The 24958-nt window shown below is 41.8% G+C and overlaps 1 protein-coding gene across 6 annotated transcripts in view; it reads right to left on the reverse strand.

Annotated features, from left to right (window-relative positions):
- The window catches only part of CNKSR2 (connector enhancer of kinase suppressor of Ras 2), a 326584-nt gene extending 320661 nt beyond the window's left edge, over positions 1-5923 (reverse strand). For 3 of the 6 annotated variants that reach the window (XM_070750725.1, XM_070750722.1, XM_070750724.1), the window contains exon 1: positions 5259-5923. In XM_070750725.1, coding sequence (XP_070606826.1) covers positions 5259-5322 — 64 coding nt within the window. In that variant the 5' untranslated portion in view covers positions 5323-5923. The remainder of the gene's footprint in view (positions 1-5258) is intronic. The other 3 variants (XM_070750728.1, XM_070750727.1, XM_070750726.1) reach the window with 1 other exon arrangement.
- Between the last annotated feature and the right edge of the window lie 19035 nt (positions 5924-24958).

Raw genomic sequence — 24958 nt, forward strand, 5'->3', positions numbered from 1 at the left:
AGAAATATCCTTCTGGGTTAGGTTCTGGAAGCACACTGGAAGTATGGTGGCTGTTTGTAAAGATGCTTTTAATGGTGAACAGCAGGACAGGATTTGAGATCCTGGTGAAAAACGGGATCACATGCCTCAAAGATATTGAAGAAGAAGAGAAGGGCTGAGATGCTGAGTGTGCCTGAGTTTTATACCCACTGTTGGGCCCCACCTTAAGTGTTTCCTGTTCCTGTGTAAGAAATGTATCCTGCTGGCTGTCAGACTCCCAAGGGGTCTTAGCTAACTTTGTAGGCTTGGCTGATGCAATTTTCCCAGGTGTCATGTGGTGAGTTTCTGTTTGCTAAATGGGTCTGCCTGAAGGGGGTAAATCTTTGTTATGTAAAATAGACTGGCCCAGGCTATTAACAAAATTGGGGGAATGAGTGAACTGGACCCATTCATTGATGGCACATTGACAAAGGTGGGGGCTACTTTGAGATTTTTCCTGCCTAAAACATGTTTCTTCATTTTCTCATCCAGAAATATAATATTCTGCCTTTTTAATATTTTCTAAAATATTTCATTCCTCTAGGAGAGTAGTAGATGCTAACATTCTACACCTTAAAGTACTAAGCATTAATACATTAGACAGGCAAACCTATCTTCAAAATCATTAATCTGAACTTAGATCTGTTCTGAGATTTTCTTGATATGAAAGATTATCAATCATGATGTATCTTCAAAAGAGTTTGTTGAATGATGAATCTGATTATTCTTGGTATATATTATGAACTAAACAGATTTAGTTTGTTTGATTTTAGAAGGCCTTTCTATTAATTCCAGGACTATAAATAAACCACAGTATTTTTGTGCCACTCAATTTTAACTTATCTAAAATTTGGAATACAAAAAGAAAAGTCAAAATTAGATAAACTCTTATTAGGCCAAAAATGAAAATAGTAACTAAATTATATAAATTTCTACTAAATTATAAAATGGAAGTAGTTAAAGGAAACATGATTAGTTGGGCAAAAAAAATGAATACACCATCAATGTAGAACAGGGGGATGCAATTTGGAATAGAAATTTTAAAATGACTAGATCAGCATCTTATAAAGAGAATTTATATATGTACTATAGGTAGCATCTTCCTCCAACGAGACTGGGAAAATGTATCTGAATATTAATTAAGATTAATGATTATGGAATGTGCAGAACTGGACATGATATCCTTAAAAGATAAGGAAGACTCAGAATATTAAGAAATTGGGAATTTGTTTTATGATTGGTTGAAAAGGAGGGGAAAATAATAACAAATAAATAAAATAAACAAAAGTGTAAATACTCAACTTATCAATAGAAATGATATTTTGTATATGAGACTATAACTGTAGTTATTGAGTTATAAAGATACTATTGGAAAAAATATATAGAAATACTGTACGTAAGTTACACAAATTATATTAATATCAATTGTTGATACGAATGGCTGTAAGAGAACCCTATGGGTTATATCATAGTTTTTAGTGTGTTGTTTAGTGCTTTGGTCTTCTGTTTTTGTTTGTGTTTTATTTTTTTATTTTTCTCATTTTTCTTTGCTTTGTATTATATTTTTTTCTCTTTTAATGTAAATAACGTAATAAAAAAAAATTTTTTTAAACTTTATCTAAAGGTATAATATTACAACAGCTCTGTCCTTCCTGGAGAGATGATTTCAAAAGGCAGCGATTCAAGATCTTGGTTCAGACTTTTATTTTAGTTTCTTATGCTAATGTATACACAAAACCATGTTATTTCATCCATTAATTATGGTGGTGTTAGGATTAGGTTGAAGTTTATCAAACAAACACGAGAATTTTAGCAGTATATAAATAATTGAAAATACTAAATAAGCTGTACGTAAAATGTTTTCTGCAGTCTTTATTAGAAACCAAGCTGTTTCATTTTGTGTAATGAAATTTGATGTTCTGAAAACAAATTAATTTAGTTACGTAGAAAGTGTTTAAGATTACCCATTTGAACCTAATGAATATTACACAACCGAAGAGTCAAGAAATTGCAATGCTGTATAATACAAGGACAGAATAACTGTTTATAAAAATGGTATATCCAGACTTAAGTTTCAACCCAACAATAACATTTCTAATGAATAGATTAACAGGATGGAAACACTTTCATTCATTCTTCATTCTATTCAGCCAAATAATTTATTAAGACAGAAACTATAATAGTTTTGTAGAATAAGATTTATTGTCAGAGAAGTACTCTTGACTGAAATATGTTTAAGAAAGAAAACTTCAGTTATAATATCATTCACCTGGAATAAGTCCAAAATTCAGCAAACTTTATTTCTAAGTAGAAATAATCATAATACATAGGACTATGGGAGGGGACCATTGCCACTACGAAGAAAACATTGGAATTACTGTCAAACAACATAAAACCTAAGGAGAGACTGAAAAAATTAGAACTCATGCATTCTATAATAAAATGCATAAGAAACATGGCAAAAATTTCATTTACTCTTTCTCTTCAGATTCATACAAGAGAGATTTAGCTTAGCTACCATATTTTTTGGTGTATAAGATGCACTCCTCCTCCCCAAAAGTGGGTGGAAATGTCTGTGCATCTTATACAGTGAATGTTGCCAAAACCCCATCTACCTACAAGCTCTCACCCTTCGGCCTCTATGTTCCAGCAATTTGTCTCCTTGCAGCAAACAACAAATAGCCTGGTCAGCTTCATGCACAGTCTGATTTAGCACAAGCAGCTGACTGGTGGTTGGATCTGCCTCCCAGAATACTGCTTATCAGCTGATCCAGGCTGCGGGGTTCGCCACCACCCATTGCTGCCTTTACAGCTTAGTTTTGGGGGAGGAAAATAAGAAAAAAAGCTTATTGGCGGGTGGATCAACCTCATGGAATACCCCCAATCAGCTGTTCCCAGAGGTGAATTTTAGCAACAGGTTCATTGGTTGTGAGCTCTGTACCTTGCTTTTTTTCCTGCTCTCTTCTTTTCAGAGGCTTTTTTTCTGAAGCTCGATTTCAAAGCCTTTTTTCAGCCTCTGAAACCTCCTTTTGAGAGGAGGGATTTTCACCCTCTTTTTTGGGGGGGGGATAAAGATGGGTCTTATACTCTGAAAAATACCATATATATATTGAAGTAATTAAATGACATGATTTGAGTGGTATTTTGTATGAAAAAATTATATTTTGTATTAATTGCATATTTTATTCAAAAGGCATTAAATCCTACTGATATTCTGAAATCACTGGTCACAAAAGCAAATATTAGAAATAATTTTAAAAAGCAAATGTCTCACTCTCCATAGCTACTAGTCAATTCCACAGTTTCCCAATTTATGTTTGAATGTGTGCATGTTTTGCCTTTTCGTCAGGCAAAGTCTATGCAGTTTTCTATTGCCTTCTTCCTAGGGCTGACAAAAAAACGACTCTTTCAGTCATCCAATTGACTGAGTAAGGTAGGACTACAACCCAATGGTTTCCAAGTTTCTAGCCTTTAGCCACTAATTTAATTTTTGCTACTATGGTTACAAAGCAGTCAGATACAATTTAGTGGTATTTAATGTTGCCTACACATTAACAAATTTACATTTCAACTCTTTCACTGAAGTGGTAAGAAATGGAATCACTTTCCTAATTTCATGTCAAAAAAGGCAACATATTTGAGCTAATTATCTATACAATTACTACCCTCATTAATAAGGGTTGCAATAGCCTGGGATCAATGGTTCAGTTATTTAAAAGCCATGATGATTGCAATTGGTGCAACAGTTTCTGGTTGATGTAATAAAACAGAAAAAATGGAATTACTGGAAAAGTTTTAGAGAGTCAAAATAAAGAAAGCTTATACAGATGTTAAAAGAAAGAATATGCCACTATTAGAAGTGGAGAAATGTCAACTGGGATAAAAGTTAAAAGAGGATAGTTGCTAAAAGTGAGTCACAGTGAGTCAGTTGTTGCTTACAAGTAGAGTGAAATGACTGCTTGGCTTCTTCTCAAGCTACAAGTGCATCAACAGAATGACTGACTGCAAAGGAAAATAAGTGGCATATTCAACAGTAGCAGGGTAAATTGTTCCGTGTAAGATTCTAATGGATGCTATACAGATTGTCACATATTGTAGAATATTCTACGAGTTCACAGAAACATACCTAGATAAATTAACCTCACACAGCACTTCTTTATGTTGACACTAAGTACCTGTCTCCAAGATCTGTGATATCACTAAGCTTCCAATCCAATGCTGTCCCCACAATATTCCAGAACATCGTTTTCTGGTTGTCACACCATATTTATCTTGGTTTTGGCTTCTTGCTAAGTCATACTGACACTGTATTCACTGTTCCTAGACAGGATGACATGCTGCCGTTTCAGACCCTCTCCTCAAGAGGCACTGCTATGTTCTGGCACCTGGTCTCTATTATCTCCCTAGTCCTCCTCCTCCACCGCACTTCAAGGATTGTTTTATCGTTGTGAAATGTGGTCCTGCCTATTGGCTTTAGAGATTGTGTTCTCCCATGGCTTACATCGCCCCATCAATTGTTAAGACCCTTAAAAATATCCCCACGTTGGTTTCTTCACTGTCTTTATAACGCAACACTGCATTTTTCATCCCCATTATTTCCGAACAGTCTTTTTTTGCAGGATTCTGCTATGCCTTCGTGAAAAGTTTTAATAATCCAGCCAATTTAACTGCTGGGTCACTGCCTAACAAGGCGCGGTAACGGCAGAGAATTGTTGAGTGGGGATCCCTATATTGTGCTCTCTAGTAAAATAAGAGGCATAAGAAAAGAGGCAGAAAGGAAATCTTAAATGTTGGATGAAATAAAAACTTGACCACCATCACCACCCTGCCTTCTGAACAGGGCAATCTGAATGCACGAAAGCAGCCCGGGAGGGCTTCGCTCTTCTTCCCGCGACGTGCCTGTCTATCTGTCGTGGGCGCCCAAAGGAACCGGGGGGGGGGGGACCCTAACTAAGCAAAATCAAATGCAATGCACTTTCCCAGAGAAGAGCGCTCCCTTGCACTCTGCCTTCTGCTTACAATCTAACGCTGAGAAAACCCGCGAGGAGTCGCTTCGCACACTGCAACCCGCTTGTTATCCGAGCTTCAATTCTCACAACCGAATGATACCAAACACGTAACAGTTATGGCGGGGGGGGGGAACCCATCATTAGAAGCCAAAGACTAGCAGCAGGAAAGGATAACCACAAGCCGCCCTTTCGGCAACAGGCGAAACCCTGCCGTCGAGGCTCTCTCTTTACCTTTCATCCAATCCACCACTTGATTCGGCGTCCATTTACTGACAGGTTCCATAATGAGCGCCATGGGGGGGATTACAAGAAGCACTTCTTTTCGGGGGCCGTGGAAAGGGCGATGGGAGTGAGCAGAGTCCGGTGGTCTCGACGGGCGATGGGCGTTGAATTCCGCTCCCGGCGTTTACGAGACTACGCCGCGTTTCTGAAAATGTGCCCCGAAATCGGCTTCTCCTCCTCCTCCTCCTCCTTCTTCTCCAGGCTCCTCTTCTCTGCCTGCCTGCGTGGGCGCGCGGTGCATGTGGATGAGTGTGTGCCTCTGGAGCTTTCCGTTCCTGTCGGTGCTTCAGCGGGAGCCGGAGAAAGCGGCAGTTGCACGCTCCGCCGCCTACAGCCTGCCGCGCCCCCACCCCCCGCGACCTGCAGCGCCAGGATGCTGGAAATAGGTCCTGGCGCTGCTCAGACCGCGGCGGTGAGAGCTGAAGGTTCGTGGGGCTTAACCACCCCGGGGTACAGTTCGTCCCTCGAGTCCGGCTCCCTTCGCGCTTTCTTCTCCCTGCACTGTGCGGCCCCCTGGGCTGTTCCCTCGCCAGCTTTCTCTCCGGATCCGCGCGCTTGTCGCACGTTCTCTGCTCCTCTCCCCCTGCACAGCGCCCACCTTTCCCCCCACTGGCGGAAATGACGAGGATTGGAGCCGAAAATATCTGAAGCCAAGCGCCCCCCCCCCCCGTACACACACGCACACACACTTGTGCTTCTTGAGGAGCGGGTCGCCCGTGCGATTTGCAAGAAGCGGTGGCCTTTCAAAGGAAAAGAGGCACGGCTAGAAAAGGGCCCCTCTCCCGTCGCCGCCGCCCGCGTGGAGAAAGCAGGCGGCGAGGAAGCAGCGGGAGAGGGGTCCTTTTCTAGCTTCCCTTGAAAGGCTGCCGCTCGCAAACCACACGAGCGACCCGCTCCCCAAGAAGCGCAACCTCCCCGCGCGTATTGGAGGGGTGGCGAGGGGGAAAGATCCCCAACTGAACGAAAGCTTCTGATCAAAAACTGTTCAGAAGCGGTGGCGGTAGGTAGGTACAGCACCTGTTTAGTTACATTTGACGGAGCGAGGCGCCTACTTAGCCCTGTTTTTCCCGACTGCTGCTCTTCTGGGAGAGAAAGGAGAAGGGGATTGGCGTGTTACCGGCGGATTGGGGATTGCGGTCTTTTTAAATTGCCACTGATAATGTGGTGTTTGTATGTTTGTGTGTGTTTCTCTGATTCGGAGGCGAGCCTGTAGTTTAGAAGTAAATATCTTGCCTTCCACGCAGAAGCCTACAAGTTCAAATCCCGGTAAGGGTATGTCTAGCTGACCGAGAGCATAACAACCTCGAATTAGATCTATATTAGGCTCCCTATATACTGCTCAAAAAAATAAAGGGAACACTCAAGTAACACATCCTAGATCGGAATAAATGAAATATTCTCATTGAATACTTTGTTCTGTACAAAGTTGAATGTGCACAACAGCATGTGAAACTGATTGTCAATCAGTGTTGCTTCCTAAGTGGACAGTTTGATATCACAGAAGTTTGATATCACAGAAGTTTGATTTACTTGGAGTTATATTGTGTTGTTTAAGTGTTCCCTTTATTTTTTTGAGCAGTGTATATACTACATATATATATATATATATATATATATATATATATATATATATATATATATATATATATATATATATATATATATATATATATTTCCAAGTCCCAGTGGGTATGGCTAGCTGATGAGGCCAAAATAAGGCCGAAATAGATCTATCCTAGTCTCCCTTAATTTTCAAATTCAGCAAAAAAAACATGTAACAGATAGATAGATAGATAGATAGATAGATAGATAGATAGATAGATACATACATACATACATACATACATACATACATACATACATACATACATACCGTGTTTCCCCAAAAATAAGACACTGTCTTATATTAATTTTTGCTCCAAAAGTTGTGCTACGTCTTATTTTCGGGGGGTGCCTTATATTTCTCAAATAAGACAAATTCACAGGCAGAAAAGCTGACACCCCCAAAGAAAGTGTACCGTACGGTACACTGATTACAGTACGGTACCTGTCAGTATGGCACACACACACACAAACGACGGCACTTATATGGTACAATAGTATACTCCCGCTATTGTAGCTTCTGGCCACCAGAGGAACTACAGTCTACGCACTGTAGTGGAGACTGTAATGGCGGTGAGACAGCAGCAGACTGTGTCTGCTGTACTGGATGGTACAAAGCGATGGAAGGGGCCAGCATGGGACACCACATTATTATGGTACCGCTATTAACAGCTTTGAATGGTACTGTATGTTTTTCCACTGTACCGTATGTAAACTTGACTACGTCTTATTTTCGGGGGGTGCCTTATATTAGCAAATTCTGCAAAACCTCTGACATGCCTTACTTTCAGGGTACGTCTTATTTTCGGGAAAACAGGATACATAGATAGATAGATAGATAGATAGATAGATAGATAGATAGATAGATAGATAGATAGATAGATAGATATAGTCTAGAAACGGGACTTGAAAGAATAAACTATTTTTCCATGCCCGGCGTGACAGACTTTAAACAAATAGTGCTGATTCCAGCGACCCAGACCACCAAGTTACTAACAGTTCTATAGAACCAGTCTGAACTGGTAGGAACCCACAACTGAAGTAACCTTAAAATGGGTTCAGCTAGCGGTGTAATCCTGGACTTAATCATTATATTTTATTATCATTATTTAGAACCAGGTTTTCCAAAAGTCAGAATATTAAATATGATAGTATCAAAATAGCTGAAGTGCTTGTGATTAAAACTGCAATGTTTCATACAGAAAACAAAGCAGAACATCTGAGTAAGCAAGCAGAGTTCAGCTTCATATCCTATTAAAGCAATCAAGTTTAAAACCACCAGTTTAAATTGATTGGAACATAATCTATATGTATTTGTATATGAATGCTAATGAATTCTGTGGTTTTCTATTATGTAAATATACCTTACAAATGTTCCAGGGCTGTGTGTCAGAGAATTGCTTTGAACCTAGGAATATTTATTATTCCGTTTTAACTCAAAATCCACATAACAAATTCTTTTAAGCTGGTATGCTTTACAGTTTGCTTTCAAATTTCATGCCCAATGTTTGCAGTTGTACAATATTTGTCTTTTCCCTTGCTAGATTATGAGAATTCTGTTTCTCAAAATATAATTCCAATGTAAGCATCAATTCACACTTTATGATTTCAACTGGATTTGGACTGACTCAAACCTCAAACTGATTAGATAGCAATAACACTTAGACTTTATATACTGCTTCACAGCCCTCTCTAAGCGGTTTACAGAGTCAGCATATTGGGTCCTCATTTTACCCATGGATGGACGGCTGAGTCACTTTGAGCTTTATAGGTCATAACCAATACTTTGAATTGAGTCAGGAAACCAATTGGCAGCCAATGCAGACCGCGGAGTGTTGGAGAGACATGGGCATGCCTAGGCAGTGAGGTGGCAATGAGCTGAGGTGGCGCAGTGCATAGAGTGCAGTACTAAAGGCTACTAAAACTGACTGCTAGATCTGCAGGTCAGCGATTCATATCTCATCACCAGCTCAAGGTTGACTCAGCCTTCCATTCTTCCGAGGTGGGTAAAATGGGGACCCAGATTGTGGGGCAATATGCTGGCTCTGTTAAAAAATGCTATTGCTAACATGTTGAAAGCTATCCTGAGTCTAACGAGAAGGGTGGCATTAAAAAATTGAATAAATAAATAAATGATCGCTCGCCCAGTTGCATTCTATACAATTTGCACTTTCCAAACACTCTTCAAAGGTAGCCCCATGTAGAGAGCATTACAGTAGTCGAACCTCGAGGTGATAAGGGCATGAGTGACAGTGAATAAAGACTCCCTGTCCAGATAGGGCCACAACTGGTGCACCAGGCGAACCTGGGCAAACGCCCTCCCTCGCCACATCTGATGAATAATTTTCCAAGGTCAGCTGTGGATCAAGGAGGATGCCCAAGTTGTGGACCCTCTCTAAGGGGGTCAAAAGCTCCCACCCAGGGCAATGTTTCCTCTAAGGTGCGCAGCCATGCGGTCGCACACCCAAAAATAACCCCTGCACACCCTCTTCCAAGGTTGCGCAAGCAGCTGGGTGTTGGAGTTGGGGGCGGGGAGCGACGAAAGTGCGGAGGCCGACAAAGGTTACTTTAAATGTCAGGGGCGCGGGGCGCGGAGGCACTGGCAGTAGACATACGTGGAAGGAAAGGGAGCCGCAGCCGCCCCCGACTCCCTGTGACCCCCTCGCACCCCTGGCCTCTCGCTGCTGCCTCCCCCCCACCCAATCCGCCCCTCTCTCCGGCTTTCTCCTCCTCCACCTCCCACCTTGGGATGCAGTTCCGCCTGCAGCGGTGGCTGCAATGGCGGTGGTGGCTGTGGCTTCTCGTCCTCCTCATCCATATTTTGAATGTTGGCCACGGCCGCCCCCTGGCACCTCTGGCCCCCTCGTGCCCCTGGCTTCTTGCCGCTGCCCCCCACTTGCCTGATCCACCCCTCTCTCCGGCTTTCTCCTCCACTTCCCGCCTTGGGGTGTGGCTCCTCCCACAGGAGTGGCTGCAGCAGTGGCGGCGGCTGTGGCTTCTCGTCCTCCTCATCCAGCCACTAGTGAAGGTGCTGCAGGAGAGGTGGGGCAGGAGTTCTTCTCACAGCGGAGGCCGACAAAGGTTATTTTGAATGTCGGGCACGTGTGCGTGTGCGCTTCCCATCCCCCTGCCAGCCCACCCGAAACATTCAAAATAAGAAAAGCCTTCACTGGCCTCCACAGAGAAGAAAGGAAGAGAGAGAAAAAGAGAACAAGAGAGAGAGAGCAACCGACAGAGCAAGATAGAGAGAAAGTGAGAAAGAGAGAGAAAGAAAGAGGGGGGAGAGAAAAAGAGAGATAGCAAGAGAGAGAGAACAAGAGAGAAAGCAAGAGAGAGAAAGCAAGAGAGAGAAAGCATGAGAGAGAGAGAAAGGAAGCAAGAGAGAGAAAAGAGGAAGGAAGAGAGCGTGAGAGAGCAAGAAAGAGAAAGAGAGGAGAGAGGAAGGAAGAGAGTGAGAGAGAGTGTGAGAAAGAAAGAGAGAGAGAGAGAGAAAGCAAGAGAGAAGAGTGGAAGGGAGAGAGAGAGAGAGAGAGAAATGATAGGAAAAAGGGGAGAAAAAAAGAAAAATGAAAAAATGATTGAGGCAGAGAATGACAGGAAAGAGAGAGAAACAGAGATAGAAGTGACTCTTGATTTAAAGCATATGGTAAAAAGCACTTAAATAATATCAGAGAGAAAAAACCCAGCCCTCATCTGTTTTTGGAAATGGTGCAAGAGTTCACACACACACACACACACAAGGTGGGAGGACACAGGGATGGAAAAAGAGAGAAGTGAGAGAGGGAAGGAATGAGAGAAAAAGGGAGAAAGAGGGAGAAATGAGAAATAAATGAGACAGAAAAAGGGGAGAGACAGGAGAGAGACCTAGAAATGAGAACAGTGGTAGAAATTTGAGGAGGGATGATTGATTAAATATGGATTGACTATGGAATATTGGTAAACGATATATTTAGGTGTTGTTTAATATTAGGATGTATTAATTTTAAAAATTGCATTAAAATTTTAGAACTACAAAGAATTACATAGGTAAAATTAATGGAATATACATATGATAAATAAGGGATTTATGATATGTACTGTATAATTTTATGAGTTTTCATTATGAATTTAAAATATACTTGGAAATGTAGAAGATTGATGACAATTAATAACAGTAAATGCTAAGTGCCTGAAAATTAATTGAGCTTGGAAATATTGAATGAAATTACAGTATAGAAAACTATAATTTATGGAAATATATTAATTGATCCATTGGTGTTCAGATAGATTTTCATAGTATTACTAGATTACTATAAATATTTAAGAAATGAAGATTTTAAAGCCTGGATTTATTAATAGTTGTGTTTTTGGTTTTGCTGGTTGTTTTAGTTTTAATAGTAATAGATTTTGGTTTTATTTTATTATTAATTTCTTTTAATAAAAAGGAAGGGAATTTTTTCCCTATTTATTTGTGTGTTTGTTTATTTATTTATTTATTTATTTGTTTGTTTGTTTTTATTATTATTTATATATATATTATTTATACTTCTTTGCCGCCCAGTCCCAAAGGGACTGCCGCTCAGAAATTATACTTTTCCGCCCACACCGGGAAAAAAGTTAGAGGGAACATTGAGGGTAATGGACAGACAGATGGAAGTGTCCTTTAGTTAAGATTTATTGATTTAAACACTGAATTTTAATAATGGGTAAATTCCTTTAAATATTTTGGAATAAATATTTTAAGAAAATATTCCTTACTTAACAATTGCAAAAATATAACATTTTTCATCTTGAAATTGCAAAAATTGCAATTGCAAAAATATAACATTTTTAATCTCAGGACCTGTAGGCTGTTAAATTTGCAATTCTGGAGTACTCAGGTAATAGGCCACCTCTTGTAAAATTATAACCGCAGCTGCAGGTATTTGCTGATTGACCATTGAATTGGTATAAGATTACATTCAGCTTTGTTCCCTAGTTCTTGGAGTTGTCTGCATGGAGGCTTCTGAAATAAACTTGTTTGATTTCCTGAGTCTTATATTCCTGTTCTGTAATGAGATTTATAGCTGTCATAAAGACCTCTAATCTAGGTTTGACCTCCAACACTTCTAGTTGCTGGCAAAAGACAAAAAATCTATCAACAAATATTGTAAATATTATACAGTATGTTTATTTATCCAATGGTCAAGTCAGACTGCATTTCCTATTCTCTTTGCTGAACATATTGACTGCGCTCATAGTTTAGTCTACGAAGAGGGGGGGGGCATACAAATTTAATAAATAAAATAAATAAATAAAAATAAATTTAATAAATAAATAGTTTGCAATACTAACATTGTGGAGGATTTTTTTTTCAAATATAATTTGATGCAGAAGAAAGACATTTGTGATCTTAAACTTACCATAAATGTATTAAATTTAATAGAATCCTCAATAATTCTATCCTTTGATGGAAGGGAAAGGCAAATCACCTCCATCCCCAACCCATATTCTAGGGTAGGGGTAGGCAAAGTTGGCTCTTCTATGACATGTGAACTTCAACTCCCAGAATCCCTGAGCTAGCATGATTAGCTCAGGAATTCTGGGAGTTGAAGTGCACAAGTCATAGAAGAGCCAACTTTGTCTACCCTGTGTATGAGAACATAACATAATCAAATAATTACTATCTTCACAGTAATTGAGCCCTAGCACAAAAGCCTCGGAATAAAGTGTTTGGGGGAGAGAAAAGCACTCTATGCTTACCTAAGCGGAATTGCCTCAGGCAAGCCAATAAGAACTGTTACAATGTAACAGTTTCAAGATAAACAGAGAAACTTCAAGAACGCAGCCAGAAAATATTCTCTTTCATTTCCAGCTAAGGCAATCAGGATTATAATAAACCCAATAGCAAACTAAAACTCACTGGCTTTACATCTCCACCCTCTCACCCCACCCAGCAGCTAGGATTCCTTCCTGAATGACCAAGCTCAAAGAAATTAACCCATCTGTCCTATTGTCTCTCCTATATCTCATATATCATATCTACTATTCTTCTATTCTTCTTTTACAACTCTCATAATATTCTTCTATTCACTTATTGATATATTCTATTCCTATATTTTCACTTCTATTCTTTCTCTAATATATTTTACTCCAGTATATCCTCTATAACTTCATTGTGTATTATTGTGCTTTGGACTAACTAACTAACTAAATAAATAAATAAAATAAAATAAAATAAAGTTGCCCCATTGAAATATCTAAATTTCAAAACTTAGAAAGAGTATAAAAACTCCAATTGGTTCATTGGTCAGCTGGCTGTCTTGGAACTCATTGCTGATGTCACTGACTTCCTAAAATAAACTTCTTTCCTGCAGCTTGCTTCCTTGTCTATTTGTTCTTGAACGCTGAAAAGCTTCATCCCAGCTGGAAGGATGAACCTGAGGGAGCTTTCTTCCTACACCTTCTATAACATTCAAATTACATTTTTGTCAGCTATGTCTATGTGTCTCTGTGAGCTATAGGCAGATAAACTCTTTTACAAATAGAATTAAAATAATCAGTAAAGAATATATTAATTTCATCATGATTTATAATCGCCTCAGTCAGTGTATCATATTGTACAGTGTACCTATTTCAAATGTTCTGCTGTATTTTGAACTGAGTATTTTTCCTGAATAGTTTCTCCATCTTATTCAGTGTTTTTCAATCTTGGCAACCTGAAAAATTATAGACTTCAACTTTGAGAATTTCCCAGCATGGTATACTCTGCTTCAGCTATAAATCTATTACTGGAGGATTTGGAAGCTGCATATCCAAGATAGCTAATTAAATTTATGACTTCATCCCAAGATAGATATTTTCAAAGCTGCTTGACTTTCATTGGATAGAATCTGAAGTCTTGGAAATCACATATGTCAAGTTTCCCATCTCAGTGAAGTTTCAAGAAGAGAGCTCTCATATAGATCCCTTTAGCAACATTTCATTCTTATTGTTGTACAAGTGTGTTTTTGAGCTAATATAATGTGATTTAATGAGAAAAGGCACTTGGTTCCCATTGCATTCCCAATAAAATCGCTAATAGAATATGTGATAGACTACTAAATGAAAATTTAACTTAGGGGACAAATCCAGAGTGTGCATAAATAAAAACAGTTTTGTATTAAAAACCAAAACACATACACATATTTTATCTGTTTATTTGCTGATTCTCTCACCTGCAGCAATGTACTCAATGTTCATCTTAAAATAATTCTTATAGCATATTCTACTGGTCTGCTTTATATCTGGCTTACTTTTCATTAATCTTAGAGCTATACACCAATAAGATTGTACTGTATTTCTAGACTTGAATTAAATATATGAGTGAAGAAAGATGGACTCAGAAGAATAAATAAAAAATTAAATATTAATAGTTTGCCACATATAACCATTTTAAAATACATTAACTAGACATAAAAGACAAATAACAAAACACATGAAGTCAAAGAATCAAATCCCCTTGAGTGCTTCAATAGCACAATTATGTAGTAGTATACATATGTATATATAGTTTCATGAAACAGTTTGTTCAACACAGAGCTGAAAACATCTGTGCCAATTTATTTAGTATAAACACCATTCAACAGTAACCTTGGAATGGTGACACAGAGAAAACAATCCAGCTGCAATGAACACAAGGAATACAAAGTACAATAAATGACATCACAAGAGTATGTGCACCAGCTTGTTACAAAAATATTACCATAATTTTTGTACTCTTTATTTTCTCAGGAGCAATGACAGGCTACAGCAGAGGTAGCTACAGATAAGGATGGGCCTCTCCACAGGGCATCTATACTTAGGCCAGAGGTTCTCAACCTTGGGGTCAGGACCCCTTTGGGGGTCGAACAACCATTTCACAGGGATCGCCTAAGACCATGGGAAAAGGCAAATTTCCAATGGTGTTAGCAACTAAAGTTTCTATTCTGGCATCTCAGAACATATTTTTACAATCCAACCAATCAGGCGTTTACAGGGGGGTGTCCCTTTGACCTCTTACCAATCAGCTTAAATATCTGTTGGAAGAATTGGCGCTAAACTTATAGTTGGGGGTCACCACAAGATGAGGAACTGTATTAAGGGGTCGTGGCATTAGAAAGGTTGAGAACCACTGACTTAGGCAAATGTCTATGTTTTTGCATAGATATGTTTGTGGCAGCCATCACTCTGCAAATAAATCACTCTTCGCTTGCAAGGATGATGTTATCATAACTAAGGGGAAGTTGAATGACTGAAACTTGGGGCATTACGGTTCCTACAACCAGCCTCTTTGCTCTGCTAGTAAAGGAAATTGTTACGGTAGACAATTTATGTCCTGTAGTGGCTGAGGCGGAGCAAGAACTGTAGCAGAGTAATTGCATGGGGACTTTCTTTCTTGTTTCTTTCATAGAAACATAGAAGACTGACGGCAGAAAAAGACCCCATGGTCCATCTAGTCTGCCCTTTTACTATTTCCTGTATTTTATCTTACAATGGATATATGTTTATCCCAGGCATGTTTAAATTCGGTTACTGTGGATTTACCAACCACGTCTGCTAGAAGTTTGTTCCAAGGATCTACTACTCTTTCAGTAAAATAATACTTTCTCATGTTGCCTTTGATCTTTCCCCCAACTAACTTCAGATTGTGTCCCCTTGTTCTTGTGTTCACTTTCCTGTTAAAAACACTTCCCTCCTGAACCCTATTTAACCCTTTAACATATTTAAATGTTTCGATCATGTCCCCCCTTTTCCTTCTGTCTTCCAGACTATACAGATTGAGTTCATTAAGTCTTTCCTGATACGTTTTATACTTCAGACCTTCCACCATTCTTGTAGCCCGTCTTTGGACCCGTTCAATTTTGTCAATATCTTTTTGTAGGTGAGGTCTCCAGAACTGAACACAGTACTCCAAATGTGGTCTCACCAGCGCTCTATATAAGGGGATCACAATCTCCCTCTTCCTGCTTGTTATACCTCTAGCTATGCAGCCAAGCATCCTACTTGCCTTTCCTACCGCCCGACCACACTGCTCACCCATTTTGAGACTGTCAGAAATCACTACCCCTAAATCCTTCTCTTCTGAAGTTTTTGCTAACACAGAACTGCCAATGCAATACTCAGATTTAGGATTCCTTTTCCCCAAGTGCATTATTTTACATTTGGAAACATTAAACTGCAGTTTCCATTGCTTTGACCATTTATCTAGTAACGCTAAATCATTTACCATATTACAGACCCCTCCAGGAATATCAACCCTATTGCACACTTTAGAGTCATCGGCAAATAGGCAAACCTTCCCTACCAAACCTTCCCCTATGTCACTCACAAACATATTAAAAAGAATAGGACCCAGAACAGACCCTTGTGGCACACCGCTTGTAACCTGTCTCTGCTCAGAATACTTGCCATTAACAATAACTCTCTGATGTCTATGCTTCAGCCAGCTTGAAATCCACTGAACTATCCAGGGATTAAGTCCAATCTTCACTAATTTATCTATCAGCTCTTTATGTGGAACCGTATCAAAGGCTTTGCTGAAGTCCAGATAGGCAATATCCACGGCACCACCTTGATCCAACACCTTTGTGACATAGTCAAAGAACTCAATGAGATTAGTCTGACACGATTTGCCTTCAGTAAAGCCATGCTGATTTGGGTCCAATAAGTTATTGTTTTTTAGATGCTGATTTATCCTCTTTTTGAGTAGAGTCTCCATCATTTTAACTACAACTGATGTCAAGCTAACTGGCCTGTAGTTTCCAGCTTCTTCTCTACTGCCCTTCTTGTGGATAGGCACAACACTGGCCATTCTCCAATCCTCAGGAACATCTCCTGTTAACAGGGATTGGTTAAACAATTCCTTTCTTTCTTTGTTTGTTTGTTTGTTTGTTTGTTTACTTACTTACTTACTTACTTATTTACTTATTTATTCATTCCGCCCCTCTCCTGATGGACTCAGCGTGGCATACAACAGCAAGATTAGATACAAAAAATAAAAACCCAGAACAATGTATAACAATAAAAGCAAGTACAAAAGTTAAAACCCCAGTATAAAAGAACATACAATCATCAATCATTCATACTATTGGCCAGAGCAGGATGTTATCGCTCAACGAACCCAGGCCTGCTACCACACCCATGTTTTAAAAGCCTTTTGGAAGGTCAGGAGGGTGGGGGTGGTGCGAATCTCTGGGGGGAGTTGGTTCCAGAGAATTGGAGCCGCAACAGAGAAGGCCCTTCCCCGCGGTCCCACCTGCCGGCATTGCTTGGCCAACAGGACCCAGAGAAGGCCAAATCTGTGTGATCTAATCGGTCACTGGGACATGTGAAGACAGTCCCATAATCTGTTCCTAAGCCATTTAGGGCTTTATAGGTGATAACCAGGGATGAGCGACTGCCTGGATGGGGGGAGTGCTGTGGAGTAGCAAAAATGGAGCTCCACCCCAGAGCACCCAATTTGCACTGAAAGATGTGGAAAGAAAATGCAGGGTGTCCTGCATAAGCCACGCCCATAGTGTGGTAGTAAAATTTTTGGTAGCCCTTCACTGGTGATAATCTATAGGTGATTTGTCTTAAATGCACTCTTTCCCACCCCTGCCTCAGAAAGTGTTTGAAAGAAACAAGGAAGCATATGCCCGGCTGCTTCTGCTGCTGAGCCTGGCTAGAAGTTTGGCTGTCAGCTCACCTTCCTCAGGCAGCCCACAAGAGTTTCTTCCCCCTCCTGCTACACTCAAGAGTTGGAGGCGGGGCAGGGTCCATGGACACAACACCAAGGAACATAATAGAGCTAAATTCCCATGGAGGACACGCATCTTGTGACCCACCCCACATGACCTGCCACCTCCAAATTGTGTCTTACCAGGAGACAGTGGGCTTCGTATCTGAGACCGGCTGACCGTCTCGGACTCCGTTTGAGTGGAGAGGAGGAAATTTCAAGATGGCGATCCGTGCAGATGCTTAATTACATCGCTAGGCAGTGAAAGTTAAAAAAAAAGTTAAAATAACTCAACTATAGATTTAGCAAAATCAGCAAAAACAGCAAACCAGATTCAACTTAACAATAAGGAGCCACGAGAGACAACAAGAAACTCAAAGCAGCAAACGGGAGGGGGGGAGGGAGTGAAACAGAGAGCACCTTACCAGAGAGAAAGAGAAAAGAAAAACCACGCTGTCGTTTACTAAAAGTGTAAAGTGAGAGAGACGGAACCAAAAAATACCTAACAGAGGGAGTACATTACCAGAGAGAGAGAGAGAAAGGCAACCTATGTATGTAACTCTGCCATTACCCAGCTGAGGCAACCTGATTAGTTCTGCTGCTCCCCAGCTGATTTAAATTACTTCCATGCTATAGAAACCTCCCAGCTGATCTCCATACTGTTTTAACTGCAATTGCAACTAAAGTGCCTGCCGAAGCAGCACCAAGCAAGACAAACAAGGCACAGCCGATTCCCCACAGCCCTGCAATTTAAATTGGGGGAAAGGTGAACCTCCAAGAGCCCTATTCCCTAGCCAGCACTACACAACTGACTCCAATAAGCCCAACAAAGTTACCTGGGAGCTTGCAAAGAAAAGTCTTCAGTGAAGAGCCATCAGCCTCCTGCAGCTCATTTCAACAGCGTTAGGAGCCAACTGACTCTGCAAATGCCTGAGCCTTCCCAACGCTGATTCAGGATTAGGCACCTCCATTACCACGTGTTCCATCAATTTAACAAAGACCAAGAGACTTCCTGTGGTCTCGGAAGTGAAAGCTTCTATCAATTTGAAAAGTCACCTAATCTGGCAGCAACGCTCCAGCTCCCCCTAGTGGTTGGGAGGGATCCTAGCAATCATATTTTCAGATATATCTACCAGCCAAGCTATCAACTAAGGCTTGAGACACCTGAAGCTTGTAAACCAGGGCTAGGGCCTTGTTCCCGACGCACAGCTGACGCAGGAGGTTCCCCTGAGCCCCTGACATCAGCGGAAGTAACCCAAGACTTCGCTCCGCAGCCTCCTCAAACCCCCAGCAGCAATCCCAACGCCCAGCTGACAGCGGAGCCTTGCACAGGCATACAGCTGACGCAGGAGGTTCCCCTGAGCCCCTGACATCAGCGGAAGTAACCCAAGACTTCGCTCCGCAGCCTCCTCAAACCCCCAGCAGCAATCCCAACGCCCAGCTGACAGCGGAGCCTTGCACAGGCATACAGCTGATGTAGGAACGTCAGCGGAAGTAGCCCAAACCCGCTCCGTGATCCGGCTTTGTATCCGCAGCCTCCTTTAACCCCCAACAACAATCCCAACGTCCAGCTGACATCGGTGCTTCGCACTAGCATACAGCTGACAGTGGGAACGTCAGCGGAAGAAGCCTTAATCTCCTAGCTGACGCAGGGGGTTCCCCAGAACCCCCAGACGTCAGTGTACGAAGAAGCCCCAGCCCGGCTAGAACGTAAGAATCTGAGCTTCAGGGGGTAATTTGCATACTCCTGGTGCATGCTGGGAAGAAGCTAAAAGCTCACCGCGAGGCAAAAGAACACCGGGTTTGCTGACCAGGGAAGCAGAGGAAATCACCAACCCAGCAACAAGAGCAGGCATGTCACCTCTGCACTCTCCCGGACCCACCCTGCAACCTACCACACACATAAAGAACAACACACAGAGAGAGAGAGAAGATACACCAACCATGCACACAGAAGTTACTCCCCGAACAAGCATAGATGAAGACGGAACTGAATCCATGGTGTGCTGCAGTTTGTGCTCCATGTACTCACTCCTCCCCTCAAACCTCCAAAACTTTACCTGCAACAAATGCAAACTCATCCAGCTACTTGAGGAAAAAATCGAAAACCTAGAGAAAAACCTAACAACCCTGAAGCACCAATATCACAATGAGAAAATCCATCAGACTCCCAACAAAACCAACACCCCAGAGGAGCTAAGCCGAATCCATGCCCCAGAAGCACTAAATAGCTGGACACACATCACCCTAAGACGAAAAAACAAACCTCCACCAACTCCAACCCTCCTCCTCCCAACCCCACTGCCTACAAGCAACAAATATTCAGTACTCTCGGAACAAGAAAACCTGCAAACATCTGACAAAGAACCACCAAGAACCAAGCACAACACAACTCCACCAAAAGCCTCAACAACAGAAGCTAACCTCCCTCACCCCAAGCCAGCCAAAAAGAAAAGGAGAGTACTGGTAATTGGAGACTCAATCCTCAGGGGAACTGAGCCTCCCATCTGCAGACCAGACAACCAATCTAGAGAGGTGTGCTGCCTCCCTGGAGCTAAAATCTCTGACATAACTGAAAACCTCACCAAAATACTCAAACCCACGGACTACTACCCACTACTGGTGATTCATGCGGGAATCAACGACACAGGGAAAGACATGAACCAAATTATGAAAGACTATGACCACTTGGGCAACACAATCAGAAAAACAGGTGCTCAGGTTGTTTTTTCTTCCATCCTCCCCACTAGAGGACGACACCCCGCCAGAGAACGCAAAATCCCGCAGATAAATCACTGGCTTAAAGGATGGTGTCGCCATAAGAACTTTGGCTTCCTCGACCATGGCCTGCACTATCTCCAAGAAGGGCTTCTAGCAAGCGACGGGCTACACCTCACTAGAGCGGGGAAGAACCTCCTAGGCAACCGACTAGCCCAACTCATCAGGAGGGCTTTAAACTAGCTCTGAGAGGGAAGGGTGACCAAACTATACGACAAAACACTGAACAAAACAAGGAAGGGGAACGGGACAAGCCTACAAACAAACCTGAGAATAAAAAATTTCTACCTGCAAACAAACACAAACATCTAAAATGCCTGTACACAAATGCACAAAGCTTGGGAAACAAACAGGATGAACTGGAATTATTAATACACGAGGGCCAATACGATCTAATTGGAATCACAGAAACCTGGTGGGACGAAACACACGCCTGGAACACACAGATAATGGGTTACAACCTCTTCAAGAAGAACAGGTCAAACAAGAAAGGAGGAGGTGTTGCACTATACATCAAAGACCACTACACTGCCACAGAACTACATCCAACCAAAGATGATAACCCCCTAGAAATCATATGGATCAACATAAAAGAAAAAAAGAGCAACACCACAATTGGAGTATACTACAGACCACCCAATCAAACAGACACAATGGACGACCTCTTCACATGCCAACTAACAGACATATGCAACAAACACAGCACGACAATAATGGGGGACTTCAACTACCCAGACATCAACTGGAAAACTAACTCAGCACCAAGCGGAAAGTCTGCCAAATTTCTTTCCAGTCTAGCTGACAACTTTCTAACCCAAAAAGTTGATACAGGAACCAGAGGGAATGCTATATTATACCTAATACTAACAAACAGGGAAGAAACAATAGAGGGAACAGAAGAAGAAGGGAAACTGGGAGAGAGCGACCACGTCATCCTCAAATTCAACATAGTGCAATCACTAGCTACTATACCCAACACCACTACAGTCCCAGACTTCAGAAAAGCGGACTTTAACAAGCTCAGAGCGAACCTTGAACAATGCCCCTGGAACGAACTCTTAGAAGGAAAAACCACTCAGGAAGCCTGGGCGATCCTAAAAAAACAGCATCATAGACGCCCAAAACAATGCAATCCCCATGAAAAGGAAAAACAGGAAAACCAAAACTAAACCTGCATGTCTAAACAAATCCCTCGCAGATGACATAAAAGGAAAAAAAGCTAAGTACAAACAATGGAAAGAAGGACTCATAACCAAAGTGGAATATCAGCAAACAGCCAGTTCCTGCAAACAAAAAATAAAAACAGCAAAGGCACAATATGAACAACACCTTGCAGCGGAAGTCAAAGACAACAAAAAAAGATTCTTCCAACACATCAACAATAAGAAGAAAATCAAAGAAACAATCGTCACACTAAAAAACGAAGAGGGTAGAGAAATCACAGACAGCAATGACCAAGCACAGCTACTCAACGCCTACTTTGCATCAGTCTTCACACAAAAGGGAACCTCCCTCCAACCAATCTGCAATTTAACTGCAACAAACTGCCCCAGAACCGAACTCAACATAGACAAAAGCACAGTGAGGGACTACCTGAGGGAACTCAACGAATACAAATCACCAGGGCCAGACGGACTTCACCCCAAAGTCCTAAAAGAATTGGCAGACACCATAGCGGAACCACTCCTCCTCATCTACCAAATATCCTGGATCACTGGAGACCTACCGGAAGACTGGAAGCGAGCTGACGTAGTCCCCATCCACAAAAAAGGCAAAAAGACCGACCCAGGTAACTACAGACCAATCAGTCTGACCTCTATACCTGGAAAAATACTGGAGAAAATAATCAAAAAACAACTTACCCACTTCCTAGAAACAAACAAGATCATATCCAATAGCCAGCACGGATTCATCAGAAACAAATCATGCCAAACCAATCTCATATCATTTTTCAACACCATAACCAAGTCAGTTGACCAACGCAACTCAGTGGACCTCATATACTTGGACTTCAGTAAGGCTTTTGATAAAGTCGACCACAATCTACTAATCCACAAACTAGGAAAAAATGGAGTAGATTACTACACATGTAGATGGATAAACAGTTGGCTGACCAACCGCACCCAACGAGTTGTCCTCAATGGCACCAAATCCACATGGAAAAAAGTAGACAGTGGAGTACCACAGGGCTCTGCCCTGGGTCCTGTACTCTTTAACATCTTCATCAATGACCTGGACGAGGGAATAAAAGGGGAACTAATAAAATTTGCAGATGACACCAAGCTGGCGGGGGTAGCCAACACCCTTGAGGACAGGCTCAGAGTGCAAGAAGACCTAGACAGACTATCACAGTGGGCCCATACCAACAAAATGAGTTTCAACACCGACAAATGCAGAGTCCTCCACCTCGGCAAAAAGAACCCTAGACATACATACAGCCTGGGAGATACCCCACTCAGCAGCATAGTTCCCTCTAAGCTGAGCAGTGAGCAATCGCTCACTTAAAAATCATCATCAACTCAGAGTTTTCCAAACCTGCCCAGAAGCCAAGAGGGAAAGAGTGAGAGGGAAGGAGAGAGAGAGGAAGAGAGAGAAACAGATAGAAAAAAGAGAGGAAGGAAAAGAGAAAGAAAAAGAATGGGAGTAAGGAAGAGAGAAAGAAAATCAAAATCTAGTTTGAAACTAGCTCAACTATTTAAGTGGCATTTTGATATTGATAGAGTTGCCCTATTATGAGCTCACTGTTATAGACACACAGTATTTATTTATTTATTTATTTATTATTTTTGTGCCGCCCAGTCCCGAAGGGACTGCGGCTCAGACACTATACTTTTCCGCCCACCCCCCCCCAAAAAATTAGAGGGAACACTGCTCAGCAGTAGTGACTGCGAAAGAGATCTTGGAGTCTTGGTGGACAATCAACTAAACATGAGTCAGCAATGTGCAGCAGCAGCCAAAAAAGCCAACTCAATCCTAAGCTGCATCAACAGAGGAATACGCTCCAAGACCAGGGAAGTACTAATATCACTCTACTATGCCCTGGTCAGACCCCACCTGGAGTACTGCATCCAATTTTGGTCACCTCACTACAAAAAAGACATCGAAACTCTGGAGAAGGTGCAAAAAAGAGCAACCAAAATGATTAGGGGACTCGAAACCAAGACTTACGAAGAGAGATTGAGAGAACTGGGCATGGACAGTCTAGAAAAAAGAAGGTCTAGAGGGGACATGATAGCAGTTTACAGATACTTGAGGGGTTGCTACGGTGAGGAGGGGGTCTCTTTATTCCCCAGGGCACCAGAGGCCGGACGAGGAACAATGGTTGGAAGCTGACCAAGGAGAGATTCAACCTGGAAATAAGGAAGAACTTCCTGACGGTCAGAGCGATCAACCAATGGAACTGCCTGCCAGGGGAGGTGGTGAACTCCCCAACTCTGGACACCTTCAAGAGGAGATTGGACTTCCATTTGGCTGGGGTGCTGTAGGGTTTCCTGCTCAGGCAGGGGGTTGGACTCGATGACCTAACGGTCCCTTTCAACTCTATTAATAAATAAAATAAATAAAAATAAATAAATAAATCTGTCCTACCTGACACTTGTAGCTCCATCGCATACCTCTATGTTGTGTCCCGAGAACCCCATTGTAAAAACCCCCTGAGTTTGAGAAGTTTGATTGAACTTGCAAGAAGTTTTCTTTTACAATGGGCTTCTCTGGACACAATGCCAAGTGATGGAGCTACAAGCAGTGATGGGCTACCAAATTTTTACTACCACACCATGGGTGTGGCTTATGCACCATCATCATACCACACCGTGGGCGTGGCTTATGCATCATCATTTCAACATCTTTCAGTGCAAATTGGGTGCTCTGGGGTGGAGCTCCAAATTTTGCTACCGGAACTACGTTCCTGACCATTCCCATAGGAGCCCACCACTGGCTACAAGTGTCAGGTAGGATGACGTCTCACAGCCCAAAGTGTCCCACCTGTCAGAAATGAGTCTCATGCCACCACTGCTGCCTTGTGGAGCAGGACTCTGCAAGGTTTGTGCCATTGCATGCATGAATGGAAGCAGGACTCCAGCTGTGCTGTATGATGAAGCTCGCAGCAGTCCTGCAGTTCGTGCATGCAATAGCACAACAAGCCTTGCAGAGTCCTGCTCCACGAGGTGGTGATGGGGGGCCAACCACTCAGTCGGCGCCAAGAACAGGGAGGCAGAGGCGATGGGACATCCAGTTCCCTGCTTGCTGCCAACTGCACCCCCAAAATAATAAGGCCCCTCCCCTGATAATAAGGCCCAGGCCATAGTTCAGGGTTCAAAAAAAATATAAGGCCCTGTCTTATTTTCCAGGAAACACAGTAGTTATCTATGTTTGTATTTTAACTATTTTAACACGGTTGTATTTTAACTATTTCAATTCCTCAGTGTGCTCTGAGATCTTGCCTGATTTGTAACTCCAAGTTGCAGATTTTACTGAAGAAAAGGAAGGTATTTAGACAGAATGGTCTATGTTTCCATGACGGCCGTGATTCATTGATCTTCAGTGTGTATTCCCCCATTTCTAATCTAATTTA

The sequence above is a fragment of the Erythrolamprus reginae genome, chromosome 4 (genome assembly GCF_031021105.1).
Source record: "Erythrolamprus reginae isolate rEryReg1 chromosome 4, rEryReg1.hap1, whole genome shotgun sequence".
Lineage (NCBI taxonomy): Eukaryota > Metazoa > Chordata > Lepidosauria > Squamata > Dipsadidae > Erythrolamprus > Erythrolamprus reginae.